Below are 22,744 nucleotides of genomic sequence, written 5' to 3' on the forward strand. Positions count from 1 at the left end.
AAGACTTGCTCCATCAGTCATGAAGAAGTGGAGAAGCCCCCAAAATAAGATTGCATACGTACCTTTCCATACGCTCCCCATGAGAGTTCAGTCTCTATAACCATAACAACGATCCCAAACATCCCAAAGATTAAAGCATAGTCGCTGAGCCGCTTCCTCTTCTCAAACAAGGCCCTCCTGTGCCCCAGCTTTTCCCCAATGTTCTGGTTCTTCTTTTTCCCCGATTTGCCGCTGCTGTGGCCGCAGCCGCCCCCTCCGTCTCCCGATGCGTAAGGCATCAGGGTGGTGGAGTTGTTCTCCGGCTTGGAGACTAAAGTGTCCGACGCATCCGCGGCTGATATGGGCTGCAAAGGCTGGGACTCGGAATCAAACTCGTGTATGTTTCTGCGGGACGAGCTCAAGTTGCTCAGCGGCCGCATGACGCCGCCGTTGTATCTGCAGCTGCTCATGGCTATTTCATTGTAGGAGTTACTGTCTTTGTGGCTGCTGCCCAGGCTGCCCCGCAGCCGATGCTGCTGCTGCTGCTGCTGCTGCTGACGGTGAGGATGATGATGTCTGGATGAACTACCATGACTAGAAGGCGTGAACTCGCAGACGCTGTACTGGCAGCCTTGCCTCGAAGACGTCTCCGAAGGCGTCTTCAAAGTTCCCACAGTGGTCGGCGACGTCCCGCGGAAGACGAGGCTTTTTCTTGCATCGCAGGTGCAGTTATTGCAGGTGCAGCATTGCTCGTGCTGCTTGCTGAGCCGATCCTCCCGTCCGCAGTAGTGCTGGTACTTACAGTGATGGAACTGCTGCTGCTGTGGAAAAAAATCGTTTTGCAGCTGTAAGGGGGTTTCCATGTCAGTGCTGCCGTTCAGAGCAGCAGCGGCGGGCAGGTGCGGAGCCCCCGGTGAAGGACGTCCTGGTCCTTACGGGAGGACGGAGCTGCAGCAGGAATAGATCCATTTCGGCTCCGGCGGAATAAAAGGAGCTTCCGATTGGGCAGGGGGGGACCAAAACAACTGGATCTACGTCATAAAAAAAGGTTGCAACAATGAGACGTGAAGCCCTCCCCCATTTATCCCCAATGAATAACTCAATTATATGTTTTAAAAAAAAAAAGTTTTGTATTTTATTTTTTATTTTAACTTCAAAGCCATAAATCCACCACTTATTTCCCCCTCACGTATCCGCCTGTCACCCTTGATCTACAGGGTTTCGATCCCATTCACTTCACCGTCACACACCGGCCTGTGGCACCTCCACGGCCAAAGGCTTTTGTCTGCAGAAACAGATTGATGTGACGACTGGTGGCTGTGTTGTTAATGGAGGGGGAGAGTTATATCACTCTGGGGAAATGCAGCCAAATGCCCGAGACTGAGCAGCTGTGGATGCATAAAGAAAAGCCCCCAACTCAATAATCCATACATCTTCAGATTGTGGGCAGCATCAAAACACACATATAGACTTCAGTCTTTTGAGCTTTGTTTGAAATTGTGTCTCAGTGGTGTGTTCAGAGCTTTCAGTAGAACACAAACAAAACAAAAATACATATTTTCACTAAAATCAGTCATATAGAAAAGCAAATAACAAATTTCTGTTCCAAAAAAAAGTGGACCAGTTTGCAGTTCTGACAAGTAACCCTGTAAAAACTAACTTTCAGCACCGCGGACAGCTCCACTCACTCATTGATCACATCTAAGCCCTCAGTAAAATAATCCTTCTGCACAGGATCGCAATGCGCACTTACTCCTGATTGGATGGAGGCACACACCACGTGACACCTCCCTCCGTCTTGTGGCGGAAGCTTGAATTTTTTCAAGTGTGTGACTCTCACTGAATGAAGACACATTCTTTCTATCTATGTATCTATCTATGTATCTATCTATGTATCTATCTATGTATCTATCTATCTATCTATCTATCTATCTATCTATCTATCTATCTATCTATCTATCTATCTATCTATCTATCTATCTAAAATGATATTAGGAATGTTATTTCTGAAAAACTGCTTCATTCGGGTTAATTTGATCTGAATTACACTCAAGCAAGTGTGCACTGTGCTCCTCTGTATGTTCATGGGAGGTTGTTATTGCGCCCTCTTGTGGCAATGAAGAATCAGCACTCAAAAACAGTAAAAGAAGAAGTACATGGGAAGTCATCAAGAAGTGCCGGTTTTACTAAATGTTTACATTGGATTGGTTAGTCATAAATTATTTTTTTATGTAAAATAAAATATGTCCCTTTTAAATTATTTTTATACACATATTGTTATCAGCTGTGCAAAAAGGAAACCTAACATTAATGGATTTACATGATGAGTGTGAGGGGATTTTTTTTTTAGTTTATTTAAAAATTTTACTTATAGGTTTTAGAGCCTTGCATGGTCAAACCGTACATCTCTGACCTTTTAACCCCATTCTCTTTGGCCCAATCCTTGAGGTCGTCCAAAAAAATATTTTAAGCATCCCTAAAACCCTTTTTAAGACTAGAGGAGATCTCTGCTTTCTCCTCATCTTTGGAACTCACTCCCATTTGTTGCTGCGTTAGATTGACTCCGTTAAGTGTTTTTAATTCAAGGTCAAGACGTTTCCATTCAGGAGAGCTTTTAGTTGATTTCAGTCCTTGCTTTACTACATTTATTTTATTTTTTTATGTTATTTTACTGCCTCTCTGCATTTTAATGTGATTTTATGCATCTTTTGTAAAGCCCTTTGTGATTCTTTCTGGAAAAAGTGCTATAGAAATAAGGATATTCTATTCTATTCTATTCTATTCTATTCTATTCTATTCTATTCTATTCTATTCTATGTGCCACCAACCTTTACTGTAACTGTAGTGGCTTCTTTCAGTGAGTTATATTCATTCTTTACACCTCCCATCGAGGAAAAAATCTCCTCAGCTTTTCATTTGTTCAAATTTACTGTACAAACTCTGAGTTACATGATGCTATCCTTGTTTACAGAAATATAAACTGTGAATCAAACTCACTCGGGTTACAATATACACAGTTTATTTAGATGTGAATCATGAGTTTGCACATCTGACAGGCTCTCACATGTTCTGGTAATGGACAAACTCTGAGAGTCTTCCATTTATTTACTCTCCAGTCAATACAACAGATACCATTTAAAATAGAGACAGAGTGAAATGTTATTCTGGTTAAGCAGATTCTGAAATGTCACATGAATATATTAGAGTATTGGCATTAAATATCTGTTAACATTTTTATATGAATTTTAATAAAACAGTTGAAGTAAATCTGAGTTGGGAGTGTAATTATTTAATGCTACTGCAACAGTAGGTATATTTGTTTCCTATCTTAACTAATTGTATAAAGATGCCAAAGCCAATGCACATTCTTGCATGTATATAATAGTTACCTGCAGCTGTTTCAATGGAAATGATCTGAGTGTGATTTATTGGACTACAAAATCATCTGGACTTTGAAGAACTGGTGTGAGTAGCTGGCCCTCAGGCCACAGTTTTCCCCCTTTTATTCTCACTCTTACGTCTCTGATACTTTAATCCAAATAGGATTGAAGGAGATCCACTCTAGACAGGAGGGCCATTTACGCCGAGCTAAAGATTTACTGTACAGCCAATTTAGTCTAAAGCGCCACACTCGAGTGGAGGAAGGCTTGTACTACGAAATGTTGCCTCCCAGGCTCCGGGTTTGTTTCTAGGACGCCTCACCGTGTACAAATGTGTCTCAGAATTTGTCACTTGAAGGAGGTGCACATACAGACAGATTCTCTCAGCCTAATGGATCCATTTGTCCTCCTACTTTCTAAACAAGTGTGTTTTATTACCACAAAGGTCCTGAAAGAAGCTGTCTGATTGTAGTTTGAATTACATTTCAAGAAAATTTGGTTTTATTTATCCATTTTTTTGTATATTTGTTGTTAGCTAACCAGAGACTGCAGCAAGTGAAGCACCTAAAATGATTAAACACAGTTCCTGAGATAGATGGCCTCATTTGTGCACCTTGGCTTGTGTAATTTTGTATGAAATTGGTGCAACTTTAGTGCCTACAGTTGCATCATCTCAACAACATGGATGAATGCTACACAGCAGGTTTCCACACTCAGAGCAGGCATGTTGGCAAAAACAAGATCTCAAATCTATGAACATTTTACACCAACGCTGATAATATTGTAGAAAATATATTTGTTCTGTTAACCAGTTTGTCAAAACAACTGCAGTTTTCTCTCATTTACAGAGGAACTACAGCACATGTAGAAACCTGAATAGATCCCTGTAAAGTAAACCTGTGAGGCATCCATTATTCATGCTGATCAAGCCTTGCCTGACTCTCCATCCACTGAGGAGTGAGCTCACAAGTTCTGGCACAACTACCTGAGTGTCTGTTCTGCTGACAAATGTTTCTCTGAGGGCCTGAGTCTAGACCCATGCTTTATGGAGAGAGATGCATGCTGGGATTATCCACAGTTTGTCTGTGTCTTCAAAGAAAACCTAATCAGTGCTAAAAAAAGGGGGTGATTATCTTCTTAAATTTGATTAAATAAAATGGTTTTATTGATTAGTTGATGGGTGTAGTGGTTAGCACTCCTCACTTACAGCAGGAGGGCTCTGGTTCGAATCCCAGTTGGATTGTTCTACTTGTCCACACCTATCTTACTCCCACCATCCACAAATATTTATCACAGCTTATTTGTTCTCTCTAGATTGTGAATGTGTTGTTATCTTTTGCCCTCTCCGCTTTTGCCCACTAGTAGGTGGGATAGGCTCCAGCAACCTTCTGACCCAAAAGGGTATAAAAGGGTTTAAATTATTAGTAGAAGAAAAGAGTCAGTAAATGTAGCATTTCTCTTATGACTACGGTGTAATTTTATCACTATTTTTGTACATTTAAGCTTATCAAAGAGCCTGTCAACTTTGATGCATCATAGCTTTGATCAACTGTGTAGAAATCAGAGTTGTAATCAGATTAGGGGATTAATAATTTGCCTTAAAGCAACGTTTTTGTAAAAAAAAAAAAAAAAAAAAAGTTAAGAAAATAAAGTGCCTCCTGAGAGCTCAGGAAAAAAGCCAATACTTCGTAAATCAACATTTGTTTACACCTGCAACACATTTGTGTTTCTATAGTGTTTGCTGCTTCCGTGTGTGAAAAGTGAGTTTTGTTTAGACTATAAATACATGCAGATTTGATATGAAAATGGCTAAAAAGGTTTCTGTTTTATCTTTTTTTTCCCAAACCATAAATAGATTCCCTGGAAACTCTAAATACTCACCGCCTCCTGAAGGCATTTATCCTGACGTTTCTTGTCTTTCATGTGACTTCTTCACGAGTGTGATTTCTCGAAGAGCGCTGAGCTCTGACACTGTTATTTTATGAGGGATGGGTTTGTGCTTTGTTTTCTGAGTCCCCTTAGAATTAGATTTTGGCATCAAAGTATCTCAAGCGCTACTCTTCATAAATCTGCTCAAGCTTTCAGCTTTTAATCTTCATTTTGAAGCAAAAAAAAACATATTTTTTCTTCTTGCCAGGGGTTTGATGAGCAGCTGAGTTTACTACCGCCTGCAGCACTTCTTCACGTGCTACATCTCTTTTATTGCCATGTGGACTGCCAACATTTTTAGTTGGCTGATGGGCCCGAGGCAGAAAACTGGGAGCTGCTGACATCAACACTTCAGAAGCAACAAATCATAGCGATCTGCAAGAGGAACGTTTTATTTTGACTTCTTGTAAAACTTTTAGAAAGCTTTAAAGCTAACTACATGCTGATTTGATTAAAATCAATAAAAACATAATCGATTGATTGATTGAATTTAAACTTTTCCTTTAAGTATAGGATTAATTTGGCAAAGACCTTTCTATACCATTTCTGTTATTAAAGCTGATCTGAAATGTATGATAATTAATGTTGAAAAACAAAAAGTAAAAGAAAAGAAAATGTGATTAAATGGAGGCTTATAGTAGGTTCCAGATTTTTTTTCCTTTTTTATAGTTTAAAAAATATATATAATTTAACTTTTGGTTGCTTGGTGGTGTAGTGGTTAGAACTCTCTCCTCACAAAAAAGCAAAATGTCCCTGGTTTGAATCCCAAATGGGTTCTTTCTGTGTACAGTTTGTACGTTCTTGTGCATGCGTGGGTCCCTCCTGCAGTTCAAATATGCATTGTCGGGCCCAATCCAAATTCTTCGCTTTTCCCTTCCCCTTTATTTACCCCTTCAAACTGAGAGTCATGACAAATAGTGTCTCATAATTGGGACGTCACTTTTCACCAATAATTGACAGTCCACTGGCTTGAGCACAGAGCGTCCAGCGCTAAAATATACTGAACAACATCGGCTTAAAACTTTAAAAAGGTCATGCTACAACAAAAAGGGATGGCTTACATTTAAATGTAAACTTCTGTGGTTCAGAGCACACCCACATGCAGAAAAGTGCTTCTCAGTGCGACACGGATTACCCTTGCGGCAGAAGACTTTGTATCCCTTCGGTTGGAGGGTCAGATTTGCACTAAAAATGCTCCTTCAAATGGGGAGGAAGGGAGAAGGGAAGAATTGGGACTACTTTTGGTGACTAAATAGTTTGTTCCTTCCACACTCTAACATGCACACCTAGGGCCCGTTTACAGATACCAGTTCCCTTATAAAGCATACCATTGGACTGTGGGAGGAAGCTGGAGATCCCAGAGAAAATGTGACAGAGAACTCCAAGGACCCAGAAGCAAGAAGGTCCATTTCTACAAACCAGAATAACAGAACTTTAAACTTGACACACATGAAACCAACAAAAACATTCCACACCAGTGATACTGAGAGGGTTCCTTAACATAAATGACTAAATAGAAACACCAAACAAAGCCAGGGCCGTCTCACTGTGCACCATGTAGCCCAAAGTTAGATTAATTTTGTATTTAAAACACTAGTTGTGTGTTTTTGTACGACTATGTGGCCCACTGCTGGACAGGCGAATCATCTAGTGTGTACTTCCCCTTCACCTCACAGCGACTGGGATAGGCTCCAGCAACCCCATGACCCCATAAGTAATTGAGCAGGTTTGGAAAAGTGATGGAATCTAATATCTAAATATGAAAACTAAATAATCAAAACTAGCATGTTTGTGCTTTTTGTTCTTTTTGTTTTAAAAGTATTTTTTCACTGTAATTATTCAGATATTGTTTAGACTTTCATCAAGAGAGAAAGAAACAGTCTTGGAAAGACGGATGGGGGCAGACGGACTGAAGAGCATATGATCTTCTATCTCTCAAGAATTTGGGTAGATGGACACTTGAGGATCCGACAGCTTCCCTTCAGCACATTCTGTCATCTAATCTTAAGCAGTGGTTGGAAGAGGACTGGGAAACTTCAGCAGGAGTTTGGATGCCAGGTCCTGATGAAAGATTTGATCTGTATTGTTCGTGTAAATATTACGCAAAAAATAAAAGTCACTCTTTGGGTGTGTCGCTGCTTCATTCAGAAAGTTGACTTAAACATTGTTGCATTGTAAAATGTTCCATTTTCTCTGTTCGGAGGTCCTTAGGTATACGGTTCGAACATTTTGATCCAAAATGCCTCCTCTAAGAATAGCAGACAGAAAAGCTCAGAGACCAGATCCAGTCCCTTTCCTGTTAGTAAAAGTTTATCAGACTTTGTGATTACAGGACAATAAATAACTTTGCAGAGCAGCTATAATTTTTCACAGAGCTTCAGCTAACCAAACATTTGTCATCCCCACTCACACATTTACCAGATACATTGACTACTTTACAGAAAGTCCCGTCAGATTTATTCGTTAGTTTGAGGAGAAAGTTAATGATTTCAGCGCTCAGTAAAAGAGAATGTGAATGATACGAGAAACCTCACATGGCAGAGGATTCCAGCTATGATGCAGCACTTAAATCTCCTCGTAAGTAATGCTAGAAACTATTTTATGTTCACCTCTTACAAATATTTAAATAAGTATGTATAATTAATGTCTGTAAATTGAGACAACAGAATTTTTACAGCTGGGATTGCTAAAATATATATATATTTTTGTTCACATTTACAGCTGGACTGCCCTGTTGTACTTGCAGCTATTTTTATTTGTGGTATTGGTGGAACCTTTCAGTATGGATTTTGTGTGTCTGTGATGACGTCCCCATCAGCTGTGAGTAGAAAATCCCATAGGTGGGAACATTCTGCATGAATTTAAAGAAAAAACGTTTTTTTTTTCCTTTTAGTTTATAAAAAAGCTGATCAACACAACCTGTGTGGAACGCTACGACTTCTCCTTAGAGGAGTGGCAGGTCTCTCTCATATGGTCCTTCATCGTGTCCATCTTCTGCATTGGGGGGTTACTGGGGTCGCTGATGGCTGGCCCCTTGACATCAAAATTTGGCAGGTTGGTGAAAATAAACAAATATAGCAGCCTTTCATGAGGCACTATCAAGGAAACAACACTGTTTTTTTTTTTTTTTACAGAAAACGATGCCTTTTGCTGAATAACTTTGTGGCCATAGCTGGAGCTTTACTGATGATTTTGAGCCAAACCGCCGTGTCTTTTGAGATGATCATGGTAGCACGATTCCTCTACGGTATCAACTCAGGTAACGAGAGTTTCACTTTTTTTGCTCGTTATTTTTCAGAGATGTTTGGGGTCTCATTAACTTGTGGTTTTATTCAGGGGTTGGTCTTTCTGCTCAAACCATGTATCTCATTGAATGTGCTCCTAAGAGGCTCAGAGGGATGGTCGGCGTGTCTGTTGCCACCTTCCTCTCTTTGGGAAGATTCTCCGGTCAGCTCCTGGGAATCAGGTAACTTTTAAAATGTTCATAGATCAAATTCATTTACATCAAGGGATAAAGTAACAAAAAGCACGAGCTAAGGAAAAAAAAAAGATAAAAATCAAAAGACATAAGTGAATGTAATTAAATCTCATCCTATGTTTGTGGCATTAAAAGAGTGATTAGATATATATATATATCTTTATATGAGCTGCACACTTGTTTCCCTCACAGTAGCACATACAGTAAACAGAGCGCGAGGAAGAAACAGACCTCGTCCCCACCCGTCCCTCAGCTCTATCTGACTGAACTCTATTCAAGTACGTAGTTGTAGAAGCTAATTTCTCTTTAATAGCCCTTGTAAATCGTTTGTCCGTCCTGGGATAGGATTTCTCCCTCATTTGGGCATCCTTGAGGTTTCTTCTTTTTTTCTGAATCAGGTTTTTTTAGGAGTGTTTCCTAATCGGGAGGGAGTCTAAGGGCATGAATAACCTGTATTATTTAGCCTGTTTAGTTTTTAGCTATTGTTCGTATTTTATGACTAACCTTTTGCATCTGTAAACTTACCGAGGTAATTTTTTCTTTGTGATATTTGGCTATATAAATAAAATTGAATTCTATTGAATCACAGAAAGATAGAGTAAAGAAAATGTGTGTCACCTAGAAAAGAAGCAAACTCTGAAACCACTTTAGCTTTGAGATTCTGGAGTCTGGAAGAATAAAGTTTCATCTAGAACCTGCTTCAAACCCACCTGAGAACTGAGAGAATCTTAAAACCAGAGAGGATCAAAACCGGACATTTGATTATTTTGAATGCCAACTTTTATTATGATTTCTTCTTTTTCTGAACATTTTAATTATATTTTGCTTTGTGTTGCTTCACTTTAAATTTGCTTAAAAGTGAAAAGATTAAAAAACAATTATACAGTAATACTGAAATGGAATTTTTTTTGTATTTTATAATTCAATTTTTACATTTTATCAGCTGTGAATAAATAAAAGCTTATTCATATATAACACATATTAAGAAAAAACATTTTTGGCATTAAAAATTAATTTGGTGCATAATTGGATATTTTTGTCTATGATAAATTCATTAAAACTGCAAAACAATCTAAAGAGCTGATCGTGAGTGGAGCCACAAGAGACAGTTCTCTAAGAAGAGTCAGAATTTCCATCACTATATGAGCAGACATTCCTTCATAAACAGGGGGAAAAAAATAAACATTTTAATTTATTTACTTTTCACTCAGACATTGATTTAAAGACCTACCATTTTTTCACATAATTTATACACACATTCAGCACAAATAGGCCTACATAATAAGTTAGCAGTAGCACTATTGTTAAATTTCTTTTATGAAATTGGTATTTTAAACATCTATTTTTTTAACAAATGATGAACAAAGCAGATTTTGAAAATCATAAAAGTTGTATTACACATGACTTAACACACACAATGACTCTTTCATGACACACTGGTGTTTTTTGCTCCGTACTGATGAAATTATGCAGTCTGGCCAATAGATGTCACTATTTTTAGTGTATCAAATGCTCCACAACCCTGAACCATTTCAATACAGTTTGATTCAGTGGTTTAAAAAGCTTTTATTTCTCCATCTATTGAAAAATGCTGTTAAGTCACGATGTTGTCAGGAAAAGGTGGTGTTCCTGACTTAAAATATTGAATAAACATGACAAAAATCCTTAACTAAGTGGTAACAAATAGGAAAACAAATCAGACAACCAAACACAGAAGAACTGAAAAGCCGACACTGAAGTACATTGAGGGTAATTAAGTGAAATGGAAACAGCTGGGGTTGATTAAGTGCACACGTCTGTAGGTATGGTCATATTTTGGTCAATAATTATTACAAGAAAGATTTATATTTGATGCTTATATAAAAGTTTAGCCAAAAGTTTGAATGATTGCAGCAATATTTGTTAAAGTACAAGGAAATCTCTTATATTTGTGTTTAAAAAAACTACCATTAAAAAAAACAACAAAAAAAAATTTAATTTTAAATATCTCTAAAATAGATTCCACTCTTTCTAAAACTACCTCATTAAAAAATCCCAATCCTCACCCTTGAATTGCTGTTTTTTTCCAATTTACAGCAAAAGTGCAGAAGTAAAGAAAACATGTTGCTATTGTCATTATATTAATCATAAGAATATTGTACTTTTTAAAATAATATAATAATAATAATTTCTTAATGAAATGCCACTGCTATAGGATGTACGGGCCCTTTTATGTTCTACATAAATGAGGTAGGATCTAGTACTAAATAAATACATGTATTTTAATTATTTTGTTGCTATTCTTTGACACTGAAAATTATCTCTATTCCAGTAGATTCAATAATGTTCCCAAAGTTCAACTGATAAAATAAAACTCTTTTTCACTTTTTCGTCTTCCTGAGATAATTATAAATCAACATCCATATCAATGATGCATTTGTTGTGCAAACAATAATAAAAGAAACAGTTTAACAGTATAAAAAATACAACAGAACACATAAAATAAAGCACAAAAATTCACATGGGTTTAAATATATCTAAACATTGTACAGTGAATATTATGTTTCATCTGCAATGCAGCTATATTGACTATTTAAATATTTTTTAATTAGCATAAATGCCTGAGAAGGGAACAGGAGCTAATAATAGCAAAACATTTATTAATTTGACATGATAATCAATAAAAACGTTTGAATACTCTAAAAAGCATGCAGGAAACTTTTATCAGTTTGATCTGAAATGTTTTGTAACGATCAGCGTGGGGAAGGTGGAGGCCGTTTCTGCAACAGACCTAAAGCATTGATAACATTCCTAAAAAGAGCTGACATTTTAAAAATATTGTTTTCTCTAATTCTATTTATGTTTATGTCCAGATTTTGATAGACTGACATCACATCAAAAAGTATTTTCTCCTTTTGCACTATAAACCTTAATTATCCTTTTTTCTTTAGTTTTAAATCAATTTATTAAGAGTTTTTACTCAATAAAACAGCTATAATCCCTACTTGATTACAAATGTGTTAATTAAACTACTTAAAAAATAAAAGCACATTTTGTATTTGTAACCAGTTGAACCACCAGAGATCCAGAAGACTTTCCAGAGACTGTTTGGAGACCATGACAGCTCTTTGGTTGCAGCATCCTGACATAAATGTTGCTCTTTCAGGGAGTTGCTTGGTACAGAGAAGGACTGGCCTTGGCTCCTCGGTTTTAATGGTTTCGCTGCGTTGTTCCAGCTCTTCACGCTGCCATTTCTCCCAGAGTCTCCCAGATTCCTGCTGCTGGAGAGAGGGGACAGCCAGGCCTCGGCAAAGGGTCTAAGAATTAGACGTATTCTTCATTCACTTCAGATTTGTCAAAGATATATTTATTTAAACCTCCCATCTTTCCATCATTTCCAGCTTTTGAAAGGCTCTGGGGTAAAAACGACTACAGCAGGGAGCTGGATGACATGATGAAGGAGAAAGCCAGCCTTCACAGTATCCCTAACCAATCAGTTTTGGAGCTATTTCAGAGCCGATCGCTCCGCTGGCAGCTCTTCACCATCCTCATTGCCTTCAGTTCCCTTCAGCTGTCTGGCATCAACGCTGTGAGTGTTTCATTTTTCCACAAAAACATTTTTTTTTTACATTTAAAGAGTTAAAAAGTCTTTGCATATTGTGATGCTTCTCCTCAGGTGTACTTTTATTCCTTTGAAGTCCTCAGTGCAGCAGGAATTCCACATGATAAGTTAGCTTATGCAGCGCTGGGAACAGGCCTGTGTGAACTCGTCACATCTACAACTTGTGTAAGTCTCAATTAATCAATTTCTATATCCAATAATATCATTTTATTCTCATTTGTAATCATTTTTCTTTTTATTTAAATTATTAACTTTGACATGGCTTCCCCATGTGGCAGCAAAATAGTTATTTTGTGTGATAAAGCATAAATAAACAGGATTATTTCTGTTTTTTGTTGTTGCAGTTCATCATTATTGAGAGTATGGGCAAAAAGGTTCTGCTCTACAGAGGCTACATCGCCATGTCTGTAACTCTAGGTCTTCTCACCATCACTGTATACTTCCAAGTGAGTCACCACAGGCCACTCCCACCATCTTCATACACACTTTGACCTAAAACCTTTTAACCCTCTTAGAAATCCATCTCCTGGTTGCCATACTGCAGTTTGGTTCTCGTCTTCTTCTTCATTTTCTTTTTTGCTATTGGACCAGGTACTTCAATAAAAGTATCTCTTATTGAGTGTTTTTTTAATTTTTAATCAGCTCAAATGAAATGTTTGTGCTCTTGATCCAAAGCTGCAACAACGGCTCCTCTTCCCGGAGAAATCCTGCCTCAGTCCTTCAAATCTGCAGGATACACTCTAGGCTGCACCATCAACTGGATGGGCCTGTTCGCACTGGGGATGCTTTTCCCCACCATGGTGGTACGTCGGTGCATCGACACACCAACAGATCAGATGACTTGAATTGTTGACTCAAGTGTGTTTATTTTCCAGGAGAATCTTGAGAGTTTCTGCTTCCTCATCTTTCTGGTGTTCTGCCTCGTCTGTGGGCTGTACGTCGCATTCAACGTGCCCGAGACGAAGAACCGAACGGTGCTGGAGATCACTGCGGAGTTTGAGAGGATGCACTGCAAAGATGAAACATCACAGAAGAAGAAGCCCGAACAGGATCTCAGTGGAATCAAATCCTGTAGTACCAAATTCTGATTCACACAGGAAAGTCTGCTAAGATTCCTGAACAGATGACATTTTAGTGCTTTTAAATTAAGAGTTTCTCACGCAGAAATGAAAAGTTATTTGTGTCATGATAAAACTTTATTTTCCCATAAACAAACAAGCATGAGTATTAGATATCCTTGCTCATACAAAGAAAATCACAATTTAAATCTCTTTTTTTTAAGTTAAATAAACTTTCCTTGTTTTTCATGAAGCATTTATGTATGAAAGTTGTTCTTTTTCTGGAATAAAGTTCAAACTCTTAAATGTCTCGTAAAGTTGAGTCAGTGGACAGCCGTGGGTGTGACTATTCTCATTAGAAAACTTGCTGCTTTAGATAATTAGCGGTATCTGCATGTTGACCAGATTATCAGCACTGCAAGGCCACACAGAAAAAAAGCACTTAGATAAAAATTAAGTTCCTTCATCATTTCCACCTTTTCTGATGTTTTTCCGTTAAAAAGTTTACGTCATCCAAACCTTCTCAGTCCTGTCAGTTTTTTTTCTTAATAGTAGCAACAAAAATTAAGAGTTTTTATATAAAAACTATTAGAAATGAATAAACGCAGGTGAAGCATCTGTTTAATTTTATGCTGCAGCACCTCAATAAATATGAACCTTTCTGTCGTTTTTGCTCTGAAGAGAAACACCATTGCTATTTTTGTCAAAAATATTTTATTTTGTTAAATTATCAACATTAAACTGTACAAGGTGATGTCTTTGTTGGTTATTTTATGTTTTTATTCTACTATCCAAGGGATTTTTCATTGTGTTCCAGTTGTAAAGCTAATTAGATCTTGATTTTTCTGATTTTTTTTTTAATGTAAGCACTTGGTTGCCACGGTTACCATGCATTCATGTTTTGCAACAGTACTTAAAAAGTTAAATGAGACGTTGTGCTTTAATGAGAAGAACTGAGACAGAAGCAAGATGGATTACTTGTGTAGCAGAGGTTATACACTAGGAAATTCAAGGTACTTTATAAAAACAAAAATCACACTTTAAATTCTAAAATTGCAATAAAACTGTGATTAGTGCTTTAAAAACAAATTTCAAAGAAAATAGCAAACTACTAAAAGACAAAAAATAAAAGTAATTAAAAAAGAAAGGTAAAAAGGATCAAAAACTTTACTTACTTTTTGTTTCCCAACTCCAGACAAAGTACTCTAGACATTATTAAGACTTTACATAATAATAACTAACATGTTGTTGATGCAAACACTTAGCAAATGCTTAGGGACACACATGAAAATTGTGTTTTTGGTGTTTTGGTCATGTTCTTGCAACATTTTTCTCATGATTGAGGACATATAGAAAATAATTTAACATTAAAACTGCAGGTCTGAGTATTTATTTATTTAAATCATAATGAATCAGAGTCAGATGAAAACAAATGCAGTTTGAAAAAACTCTCAGTTGTGAAATGGGCAGGCCAAAGTCTCCCTGTTTGCATCAATTTATTGACATTTATTTGTTTGTTTAAATTAGGACAGTGCATAATCGACAATGTGTTAGCATAGCAAAAACATAAATATTGCCAAAATTAGCACAAGTGTTGAGGTAAAAGAGAAAAACATATAAACATTGAAAAAAATTGAGCAATTTTGACAACAATAGACAAAAGTGAAAACACACTTTATGCGGAGTATAATAGCATAAAGTATGAAGAGAGAAAAAAAAGAAAGTTTAATGGACCTGAGATATACATTTTTAAGTGTAAGCTAGTGGAGAGTGTGTAAACAAAGGGATGATGGGATATCAGTGGAGGCTTACTCAGCACCAATAGTCCCACCTACAACTCAAAGGTGAATTTCTGATGATGAACTTTGTCCAAGAAAATGACATTGATTTTTATTTGAGCTAAAAACTACATAATCAGAATTAAAAGACACTTTTACAACAGATAAAAATATAATTTATGTGGATGTTTAATGCTTTTTTATCTATGAAATAAGGTTGAATTTTAAACATTTGTTAACTGCTAATTAATGTATTACAACAATACACTTAGTAATGCATAAAAGTATATGTTAACTCTTTATTTAATAGTTATTAATGCTTAATTGTGCGTATACAAATGTTATTCTGAAGTTACTAAAAAATATTTTTTGCCAGATTTGAACTTTGTCAGACTTTATGGAGAACTTTAAAATAATTTAGCTGCATAAAACGTAACTTTATTTAAAAAATAATGGAAAAAAAAAACATTAATCGTGTGTCTGTAAGTTCATAAAGACAGCAAACAGTCAGCAGAATTAAGTGTTGTCAAACCCCCTCTGGACACCTGAAATGGAATAAATCCCAAATCCAACTGTATGAAATGTTTTGAACTTCTCATGTCAAAGAAGCACTGACAGCCATCAGGGAACTCCCAGCGGCTTACGCACGCACGCAGCTCGGGTCCATGTGTGCGCCTCTGATAACGCAATCTGCACGCTCTAAGTGAAAGTCGCGCCGCGTCAAGACGCGCACGCAGGAGGAGGAGGCTGGATCAGAGCGCAGCATCCCGGCGCTGCGCACGTAAACAACAAAAACAAACAAAAACAAAACGCCACGCCCACACACTTGACCAGCTCTCATGTCGATGACCGCCGACAGTCCGCAGAGATCCGAGCAATGGACGACTTAACGGGACTCTCCAGCTCTGAGCCCGGAGTGAGGACAGATTTCGAAAAAAAGTAAGTTTTCACTCTGATATTTGCAGGAAACTTACACAGATGAAATTCGTATTTTATTTTTAAATAATCACTTGTTTTCATTTGTATTTTTGTGCCTAACTTTTATATATATATTTTTTATAATCAAACAGTCAAAAACATGAATCAATTTTTTGAAAGCTTACTTTTACAAAAAAGTGTGTAAAAAAAAATCCAAAATCCTTAAGATAAATTCTAAAATATGTAATAAAAAATAAATTAAATTAATCAGCTTTTTGAGAAGGTGAAAACTTCTTCATCAAGAGCTGAATGAGAAAGTGGGGTGAGCTCAACTGAAACTACTAAAGGTGCTAAAACAGAACAATACATCAAAAATACATCATGTTGGGTCAATAGTAGTCTCTGGAAACAGTGGAAGTGATAGCAAACTGATAACATCACATACCTCCACCCAGCTCCACCCCTCACCAAAGAGCAGCTGGAGTTTGCACTAAAGCAAGGCGACCAGCATGCACTCTGGTGGAAAATATTACAAAATAAATAAATAAAAAGGCAGCTGCATGTGTGTTAAATACTTGGCAAATATGCAAAACCAAATTATTATGTCACATATTTATCAGATTAACAGTTTTAAAGAGTTTTAGGGCTTTTTGCTGTTTAGTTTGGAGTTCAAGTTGCTCTGCTAAACTCATTTGAAGAGATTTTTTATTTATTTTGCTGAATTTCTTATTTTTGTTTTAGTTTTTTCTGTTAGTATGTGCATTTTTTTATTTAAAGAGGCATTACCCGAAAATTCCCAAAAATTGGGTAAAAACTAAACAAAACAGAATTAAAAATCCCAATTGATTTGATAAAAGTAACAGAAGAATCCATGTATTTCTGAATGTGCGTCTTGACTTGTTTTCTGTCTGCAGGATATTTGTGAACAGAAGTCTGACTCTTGAAAACATCAAGTGCTATGGCTTTGACATGGACTACACTTTGGCTGGTGAGTGAGGAGATCAAAAACACCATCAAACTCTTACAGTAACCTGCGCCTCACCTTTCCTGCCGTTCCGTTTGCAGCCTATAAGTCTCCTGACTATGAAAGCATGGGCTTTGAGCTGATCAGAGACAGAATGGTGTCCGTTGGATACCCGCACGAGATTCTGCGATACACCTATGACCCCAGCTTCCCCACTCGGTACGTGTCTGTGCAAACTTTTTAACAACTTGCATTGTTTTTCTTCTCTTTTAGCCCCAAAAATAATCACTTTTTTTATTACTTTTGTTTTTTTTTTCCTAACAGAGGTTTGGTGGTTGACACCAAATATGGAAACCTCTTAAAGGTGGATTCAAACGGCAACGTGTTGGTGTGCACTCACGGCTTCCGCTTCCTCAGAGGGTAAAAATATTAAAAAAAAAAAAAAAGAAAAACTTTTCTGATAGATTCTTAATGCGGTGAACTACAACTTAAATCACAAAGCATTGGGGGGAGTAAAGAATCAAGTCAGGAATACCAAAAAAATATATTTTATAAGCTAAAATATGAGATCAAAGATGAGCAATTTAAGTGAATTAAAAATTTTAATATCAAATAGTCACTTTTATGTAAAAAGAAATAACAAATGTGAAATAATGAAGGCAGTTGAGGATACTAGAAATAAATTAAGTCATGAATTTCCATTTTATTAAAAAAAATAAAAAATAAAGAGTAGGGATTTTGTGCTTTTTAAAACATTTATTATGATTTAACCAAGACAAAACAGTTTAATCTTTGTGTCAAATTCATAAATTTATAGAAAACCATCAACACTGCAGGAAAACAATGAATGAATTGCATTTGTAAAAGTGTCCGGTATCATCAAAACAATATTAATACTGAAAAAAAATGTATAAAATAAAAGAAAAAAAGTGAATCACACACTAAGAAGTCCATATATTAAAAATAAGTTGGGATGTTTTTAATCCAACTCTGAGGCTAAAATGGGACTAACTTTTTGCAAGAGGACGCCATAAACTTGGTTACATGGAAACCACTATAATCCAAAAAATTAATATTGCTTTAAAAAATAAAACAAAATCACAGGAAGAGATTCCTTTGTGCAATTAATGTTTAAAGTCAGAGTTACATTTTTTTATTTTTAAAAGACATTCCCAGTAGTGTTTTAATAATGATTATGAAGTTTTTAACCAAAATCCCACAACCTAATGTCTCAAAAAGACATTTTTCATGTTAATCTGAAACTTCTGTTTCCAAAATCTCCTCTATGGTTTTTGGAGCTGAGCTGAGCTGCATATATTCAAATTTATCTTACAGCTTTTGTCTTTATAAAACTCCTTTTTGTGCATTAAAAACTCATTAAAATTATGCAACAGCCTAAAAATAGCAGCTTTGATTTAGTTATTTGTCTTCTCATTTCAGTGCAACACTTTTACAGCAACTTCACGCAGCATTTTTGTCAAAGTTTGACTCTTAAACTAATAATTTCATCTCTGATATCTTATTTTTCCATATTTGTTCTCATGTTGTTCTTAGCTAAATGTGTATTAAGTTTTTTGGCTTTTGTTAGGATGTCTCTAAACTACAAAATCTGCAGTTTAACCTGAAGCTATAGCATTATCTGCAGCTTTTGGTTTAAAAATTAAAGAGCAAAAACACTTTTTGTCGCTGTGAAAAATATTGCAGCTTATAAATGTTTTTGAACAATGAGTTTCACAGCAATTGTTTGACGTCTTTGATAAATGGGCCGTAAACGTTCATATTTGATCTGCAAAAAGCCACTGAGAGAAACTGAAAATTCCTAAAATCTCAGATTTTTTTGTGTTTTCTCTACAAAGGGAAGATATTCAGAACTATTACCCTAACAAGTTCATCCAAAGAGACGATACGGAGCGTTTCTACATACTTAACACCCTCTTCAATCTTTCAGGTAGTAGTAATTTTATCCCTTTATTGCATTAAATAAATAAATTAATTAGAGATTTTTTTTTAATTGCTGCATCTTGCAGAGACGTACATCTATGCCTCCCTGGTAGATTTCTTCACCAGATGCAACAGATATACAAAGTAAGCAAATATCATTTGTATTTTCACCCTGAAGAAAGGATGCATTAAGTTTGTGTAACCTTTATGTGAACCTCAGCATGCTGAAAGGTTTCCAGCACGGCGACCTGTTCATGTCCTACAGAAGCATGTTCCAGGACGTTCGAGACGCCATGGACTTCATTCACGACTCTGTGAGCTATAAAAGAGCAAATTCCCCAAACAGAATCTTTTGTTTATTGTCCTAAAATGATTAATCTGGGATTTATAGGGAGTCCTGAAGGAAAAAACTATCAAAAACTTGGAGAAATACGTCGTCAGAGATGTGAGTAAACAGAGAGTTTGTTGCAGGATGTTATTCAAAACATTATCATTTCTTTTATTTATTTCTTTATGCTTGCAGCCAAATATTCCTGTGCTTTTAACCCGAATGAAAGAGGTGGCCAAGGTCTTCCTTGCCACCAACAGTGATTACAACTACACTGAGGTGAGTGCTTCAGGTTCCACGACCGCAGAGGGATAAAGAACAGAATTTCTTCCTCTAAACGAATGTTTTCTTGAACCTTTTCTTTTCACAAAAGGCTATTATGAGGTACCTACTGGAAAGCAATGTCAAGGTAAGATAGATGGGAGTATGGGGTGAGAATTTATTCTTTCTAAAAGGCTTACACAATCTCTGCTTTTGTTGCTTATTCCAGCCTGGAACTCCAAAACTGCCGTGGCGCTCCTACTTTGACCTTGTCGTCGTGGATACCAGGAAGCCGCTGTTCTTTGGAGACGGGACCGTGCTGAGACAAGTGGACACCGTATGAAAAAACGTCTCTCTATCAGTGAGGATTGAACAAAAAATAGGTTTGTTGAGTTTTTAATCATAAAAACTGTTTGCATTTTACACAGAACACAGGAAAACTGCGCATTGGGACGTACACCGGCGACCTGCAGCATGGAACAGTGTACTCTGGAGGTGAGTTCACATTGTTCATTTATCAGTGCGGCCGCTAGAGCCAAAAATTAAGAGAATTTATCAAAATATACATATATATTACTGTGTTTTGATTTTTTAAAGCTGCTATTGTGTTTTCCAGGATCTTCAGACATTGTGTGTGATCTGTTGGATGTTAAAGGAAAAGACATCCTTTACGTTGGCGACCATATCTTTGGCGACATCCTTAAATCCAAGAAACGGCAGGGATGGAAGACGTTCCTGGTTGTTCCAGAGCTCACCAAGGAGCTCCAAGTGTGGGAGGAAAAGCAAAGTAAGACATTTAAATAAATCCCTATTTAAGCTTCTATTGATATTGTGTTTTTTTTCCTGAAATGCGATGATCTTTTTGGTGCTCTCAGGCCTCTTTGAAGAACTGAAACGGCTGGACGTCTTTTTAGCAGAACTTTACAAGTAAGTCTTATGAACAAAAGAAAAACATTGATTGTAAATATTTTTTTTACATATTATCAAACAAATGTATTCATTTTACATTTAAGTGCCTGCTTAATAAAAATCATTCAACTATTTCTAATTAATAAATCCTTAGGAACAAACATATATTAATTTATTGAGTAGGAAAAAAAGCAAATCATCATTAAAATCAGTAAAAACTAGTTATTTTTTGCACAATAATAATTTTGAAGAAATAAATTACAAATTAAATAGTAAAAATATATATGTCAACATAGAAGAAGTTGTTTTTGTCTCACTTAAATAATATTTGTACCTGTGTTGTTTGGCTTTATTTATTCATTTGACTACACAATTTTAAGCTGTATTAAAAATTCTGCTTAAGTCTAATAACATGTGTTCCCTTGGATTAGTGAAATATTTTTTTTTGAAAAAATACCTACAATGTGCATAATAATTGTGTTAATTTCCCATTTTATGTGGATTTTTGTCAATATGACTAAAATTGTTATTAGTGTGATATGCACTTTGGCCAGCAGAGGGAGCTATAACACTCTTTTTATCATATTTGATTTGGTCGCGTTTACTTTTGTGTTCATTAATGGTAAAAAGTTAGCAAAAACGGGTAATTGTTTTTAACTATTATTAATTGTTTTTTTTTTTTTAGAATTCCATAATATTGTTCTGAAGTGATTTTTATTATTTTTAAGGCACCTAGACAGCGGCAGTCGGGGATGTCCTGACATTGGAGCCATTCAGAGCAGAATGAGGGTAAAAGTCACTTAAAAAAACAACTTTAAAAGTTATATATATATATATATATATATATATATATATATATATATATATATATATATATATATATATATAAGTTCTTGAAATGATGCTTTCTGTTATCTAACCTCCTCCTGTTTGTCTGAGTTCATGTTGATAACATCTTAACACAAGTTTGAGACATTCCTCCATGTTTGAGAGCAGCAGATGATAAACCCATGCTGTTTCAGGTGCTGACCCACAGAATGGACATGTCCTACGGACAGATGGGCAGCCTACTGCGCAGCGGCTCCACGCAGACGCTGTTTGCCAGCCAGCTGATCCGTTACGCAGACCTGTACTCGTCTTCCTGGATCAACCTGCTCCACTACCCCTTCAATTACCTCTTCATGGCTCCTCCTGTCCTGGTCAGTCAACTACTTCATTCGTGCACAAGAAAGACTTCTGTGTCTCTCTAAAAAAAAGAAAAAGAAAAAATGGAAAGATGGTCATCCCACTGTGTCTGTTCTTCAGATGCCTCATGAAGCTGCTTCTCTAAACTCCGCTGAGGTTGCTTCAACTGAGCAGAGAGCGAAAAACCAAGCTGTCGCGACAAACGGAAGATGACTTTTTAAGTTAAAAAAATGAATTAAAAAAAATAACATTTATTGTGTTTTTTTTTAGAACAAAAAGACTCAATTATTTTTTCTTTCTTTTTTTTATTTATTTTTTGTAAATGAAGAACGGATGATGGTGACTGCGCCTGTGTGGAGATGAAAGGCTTCTCGCTCGCATTCTTTACCCATACATGGTCAACTTCCGGTCCACAGGCCCCTCAACCCTCTTTCTTTTTTTCTAACACCTCCAGTGTCTTTGTGGTGATTGTATTATTGTACAGCTTTAAAAGCCAACCATTTAATTGCAACTAAAACCTATTGTTCAAGAAAATATAAAATAAAATAAAATAAATTTAAAAAAACAGGGCGGGGAAAAAACGCTGCTTTACTGGACTCACTGCTCCCTCTGCTGGACATCAAGTGTTATGACATCTGAGAGTTACAAAACATGTTGCAGTTGGAATTAAAATATAACAAATTCATGGTTAACGTAAATAGAGTAATTCTTTTAGAGTTGGAAGTGCAAATTAGTCAAGTTGTTTTATTTATTTATTTTATTAAGGAAATGCTATTTTTATTCCTTCGTTAACTTTTCTTTTTGAATTGACAATGTCAGTGTTTGTTATGAAATAAAATAAAACATATTAATATATAAAACAATTGAGAAACATAAAAACACAAATAAATGGAGTGGATTTGTGGTTTGTCCCATTGAGGTTCTACTTATTGCAATTCATAATCAGCCCGCTAGATGGCACTCGATCCATCTGCAGCAAAACCAAACTGATCAATGCCTGTTAGAAGAGGATTATATCACATTTACAGCAATAAT

At 36.3% G+C, this 22,744-nt stretch overlaps 3 protein-coding genes and 1 long non-coding RNA gene across 6 annotated transcripts in view; 2 read left to right on the forward strand and 2 right to left on the reverse strand.

The window, feature by feature from the left end:
* The window catches only part of kcnn2 (potassium calcium-activated channel subfamily N member 2), a 33,295-nt gene extending 31,925 nt beyond the window's left edge, over positions 1–1,370 (reverse strand). The window contains exon 1 of one of the 2 annotated variants that reach the window (XM_024299794.2): positions 63–1,368. In XM_024299794.2, coding sequence (XP_024155562.1) covers positions 63–842 — 780 coding nt within the window. In that variant the 5' untranslated portion in view covers positions 843–1,368. Of the gene's footprint in view, positions 1–62 lie in introns of both variants that reach the window. The other variant, XM_024299795.2, reaches the window with a different exon arrangement.
* A 6,464-nt stretch (positions 1,371–7,834) lies between these two features.
* slc2a11l (solute carrier family 2 member 11, like) lies at positions 7,835–13,707 on the forward strand. The gene is made up of 12 exons (XM_024299647.2): positions 7,835–7,865; positions 8,010–8,108; positions 8,182–8,342; positions 8,423–8,547; positions 8,625–8,754; positions 11,912–12,060; positions 12,147–12,334; positions 12,422–12,532; positions 12,712–12,813; positions 12,883–12,958; positions 13,043–13,170; positions 13,243–13,707. The coding sequence occupies exons 1-12, from the start codon at positions 7,842–7,844 to the stop codon at positions 13,453–13,455; spliced, it is 1,506 nt and encodes a 501-aa protein (XP_024155415.1). The 5' UTR covers positions 7,835–7,841; the 3' UTR covers positions 13,456–13,707.
* Positions 12,991–14,684, reverse strand: LOC118599452. The gene is made up of 2 exons (XR_004948807.1): positions 14,601–14,684; positions 12,991–13,376 (listed from the first exon to the last, which is right to left on the reverse strand). It is a non-coding gene; the product is annotated as an uncharacterized LOC118599452 (long non-coding RNA).
* Positions 14,685–15,877: 1,193 nt separating this feature from the next.
* Positions 15,878–22,290, forward strand: nt5c2l1 (5'-nucleotidase, cytosolic II, like 1). 2 transcript variants are annotated; one of them, XM_036214547.1, is made up of 18 exons: positions 15,878–16,142; positions 17,036–17,109; positions 17,187–17,304; positions 17,410–17,505; positions 18,942–19,033; positions 19,113–19,170; positions 19,247–19,340; positions 19,418–19,471; positions 19,550–19,633; positions 19,728–19,763; positions 19,845–19,952; positions 20,044–20,110; positions 20,232–20,402; positions 20,491–20,542; positions 21,253–21,313; positions 21,547–21,723; positions 21,830–21,930; positions 22,038–22,290. In XM_036214547.1, exons 1-17 carry the CDS (start codon positions 16,081–16,083, stop codon positions 21,920–21,922), a joined length of 1,497 nt encoding a protein of 498 aa, XP_036070440.1. In that variant the 5' UTR covers positions 15,878–16,080; the 3' UTR covers positions 21,923–21,930; positions 22,038–22,290. The 2 variants fall into 2 exon arrangements, with proteins under 2 accessions (XP_036070440.1, XP_024155413.1); XM_024299645.2 differs by lacking the exon at positions 22,038–22,290 and having other exon boundaries at positions 21,830–21,963.
* The last annotated feature ends 454 nt before the right edge of the window (positions 22,291–22,744 follow it).

This window comes from Oryzias melastigma, linkage group LG12 (genome assembly GCF_002922805.2).
Source record: "Oryzias melastigma strain HK-1 linkage group LG12, ASM292280v2, whole genome shotgun sequence".
Classification (NCBI taxonomy): domain Eukaryota; kingdom Metazoa; phylum Chordata; class Actinopteri; order Beloniformes; family Adrianichthyidae; genus Oryzias; species Oryzias melastigma.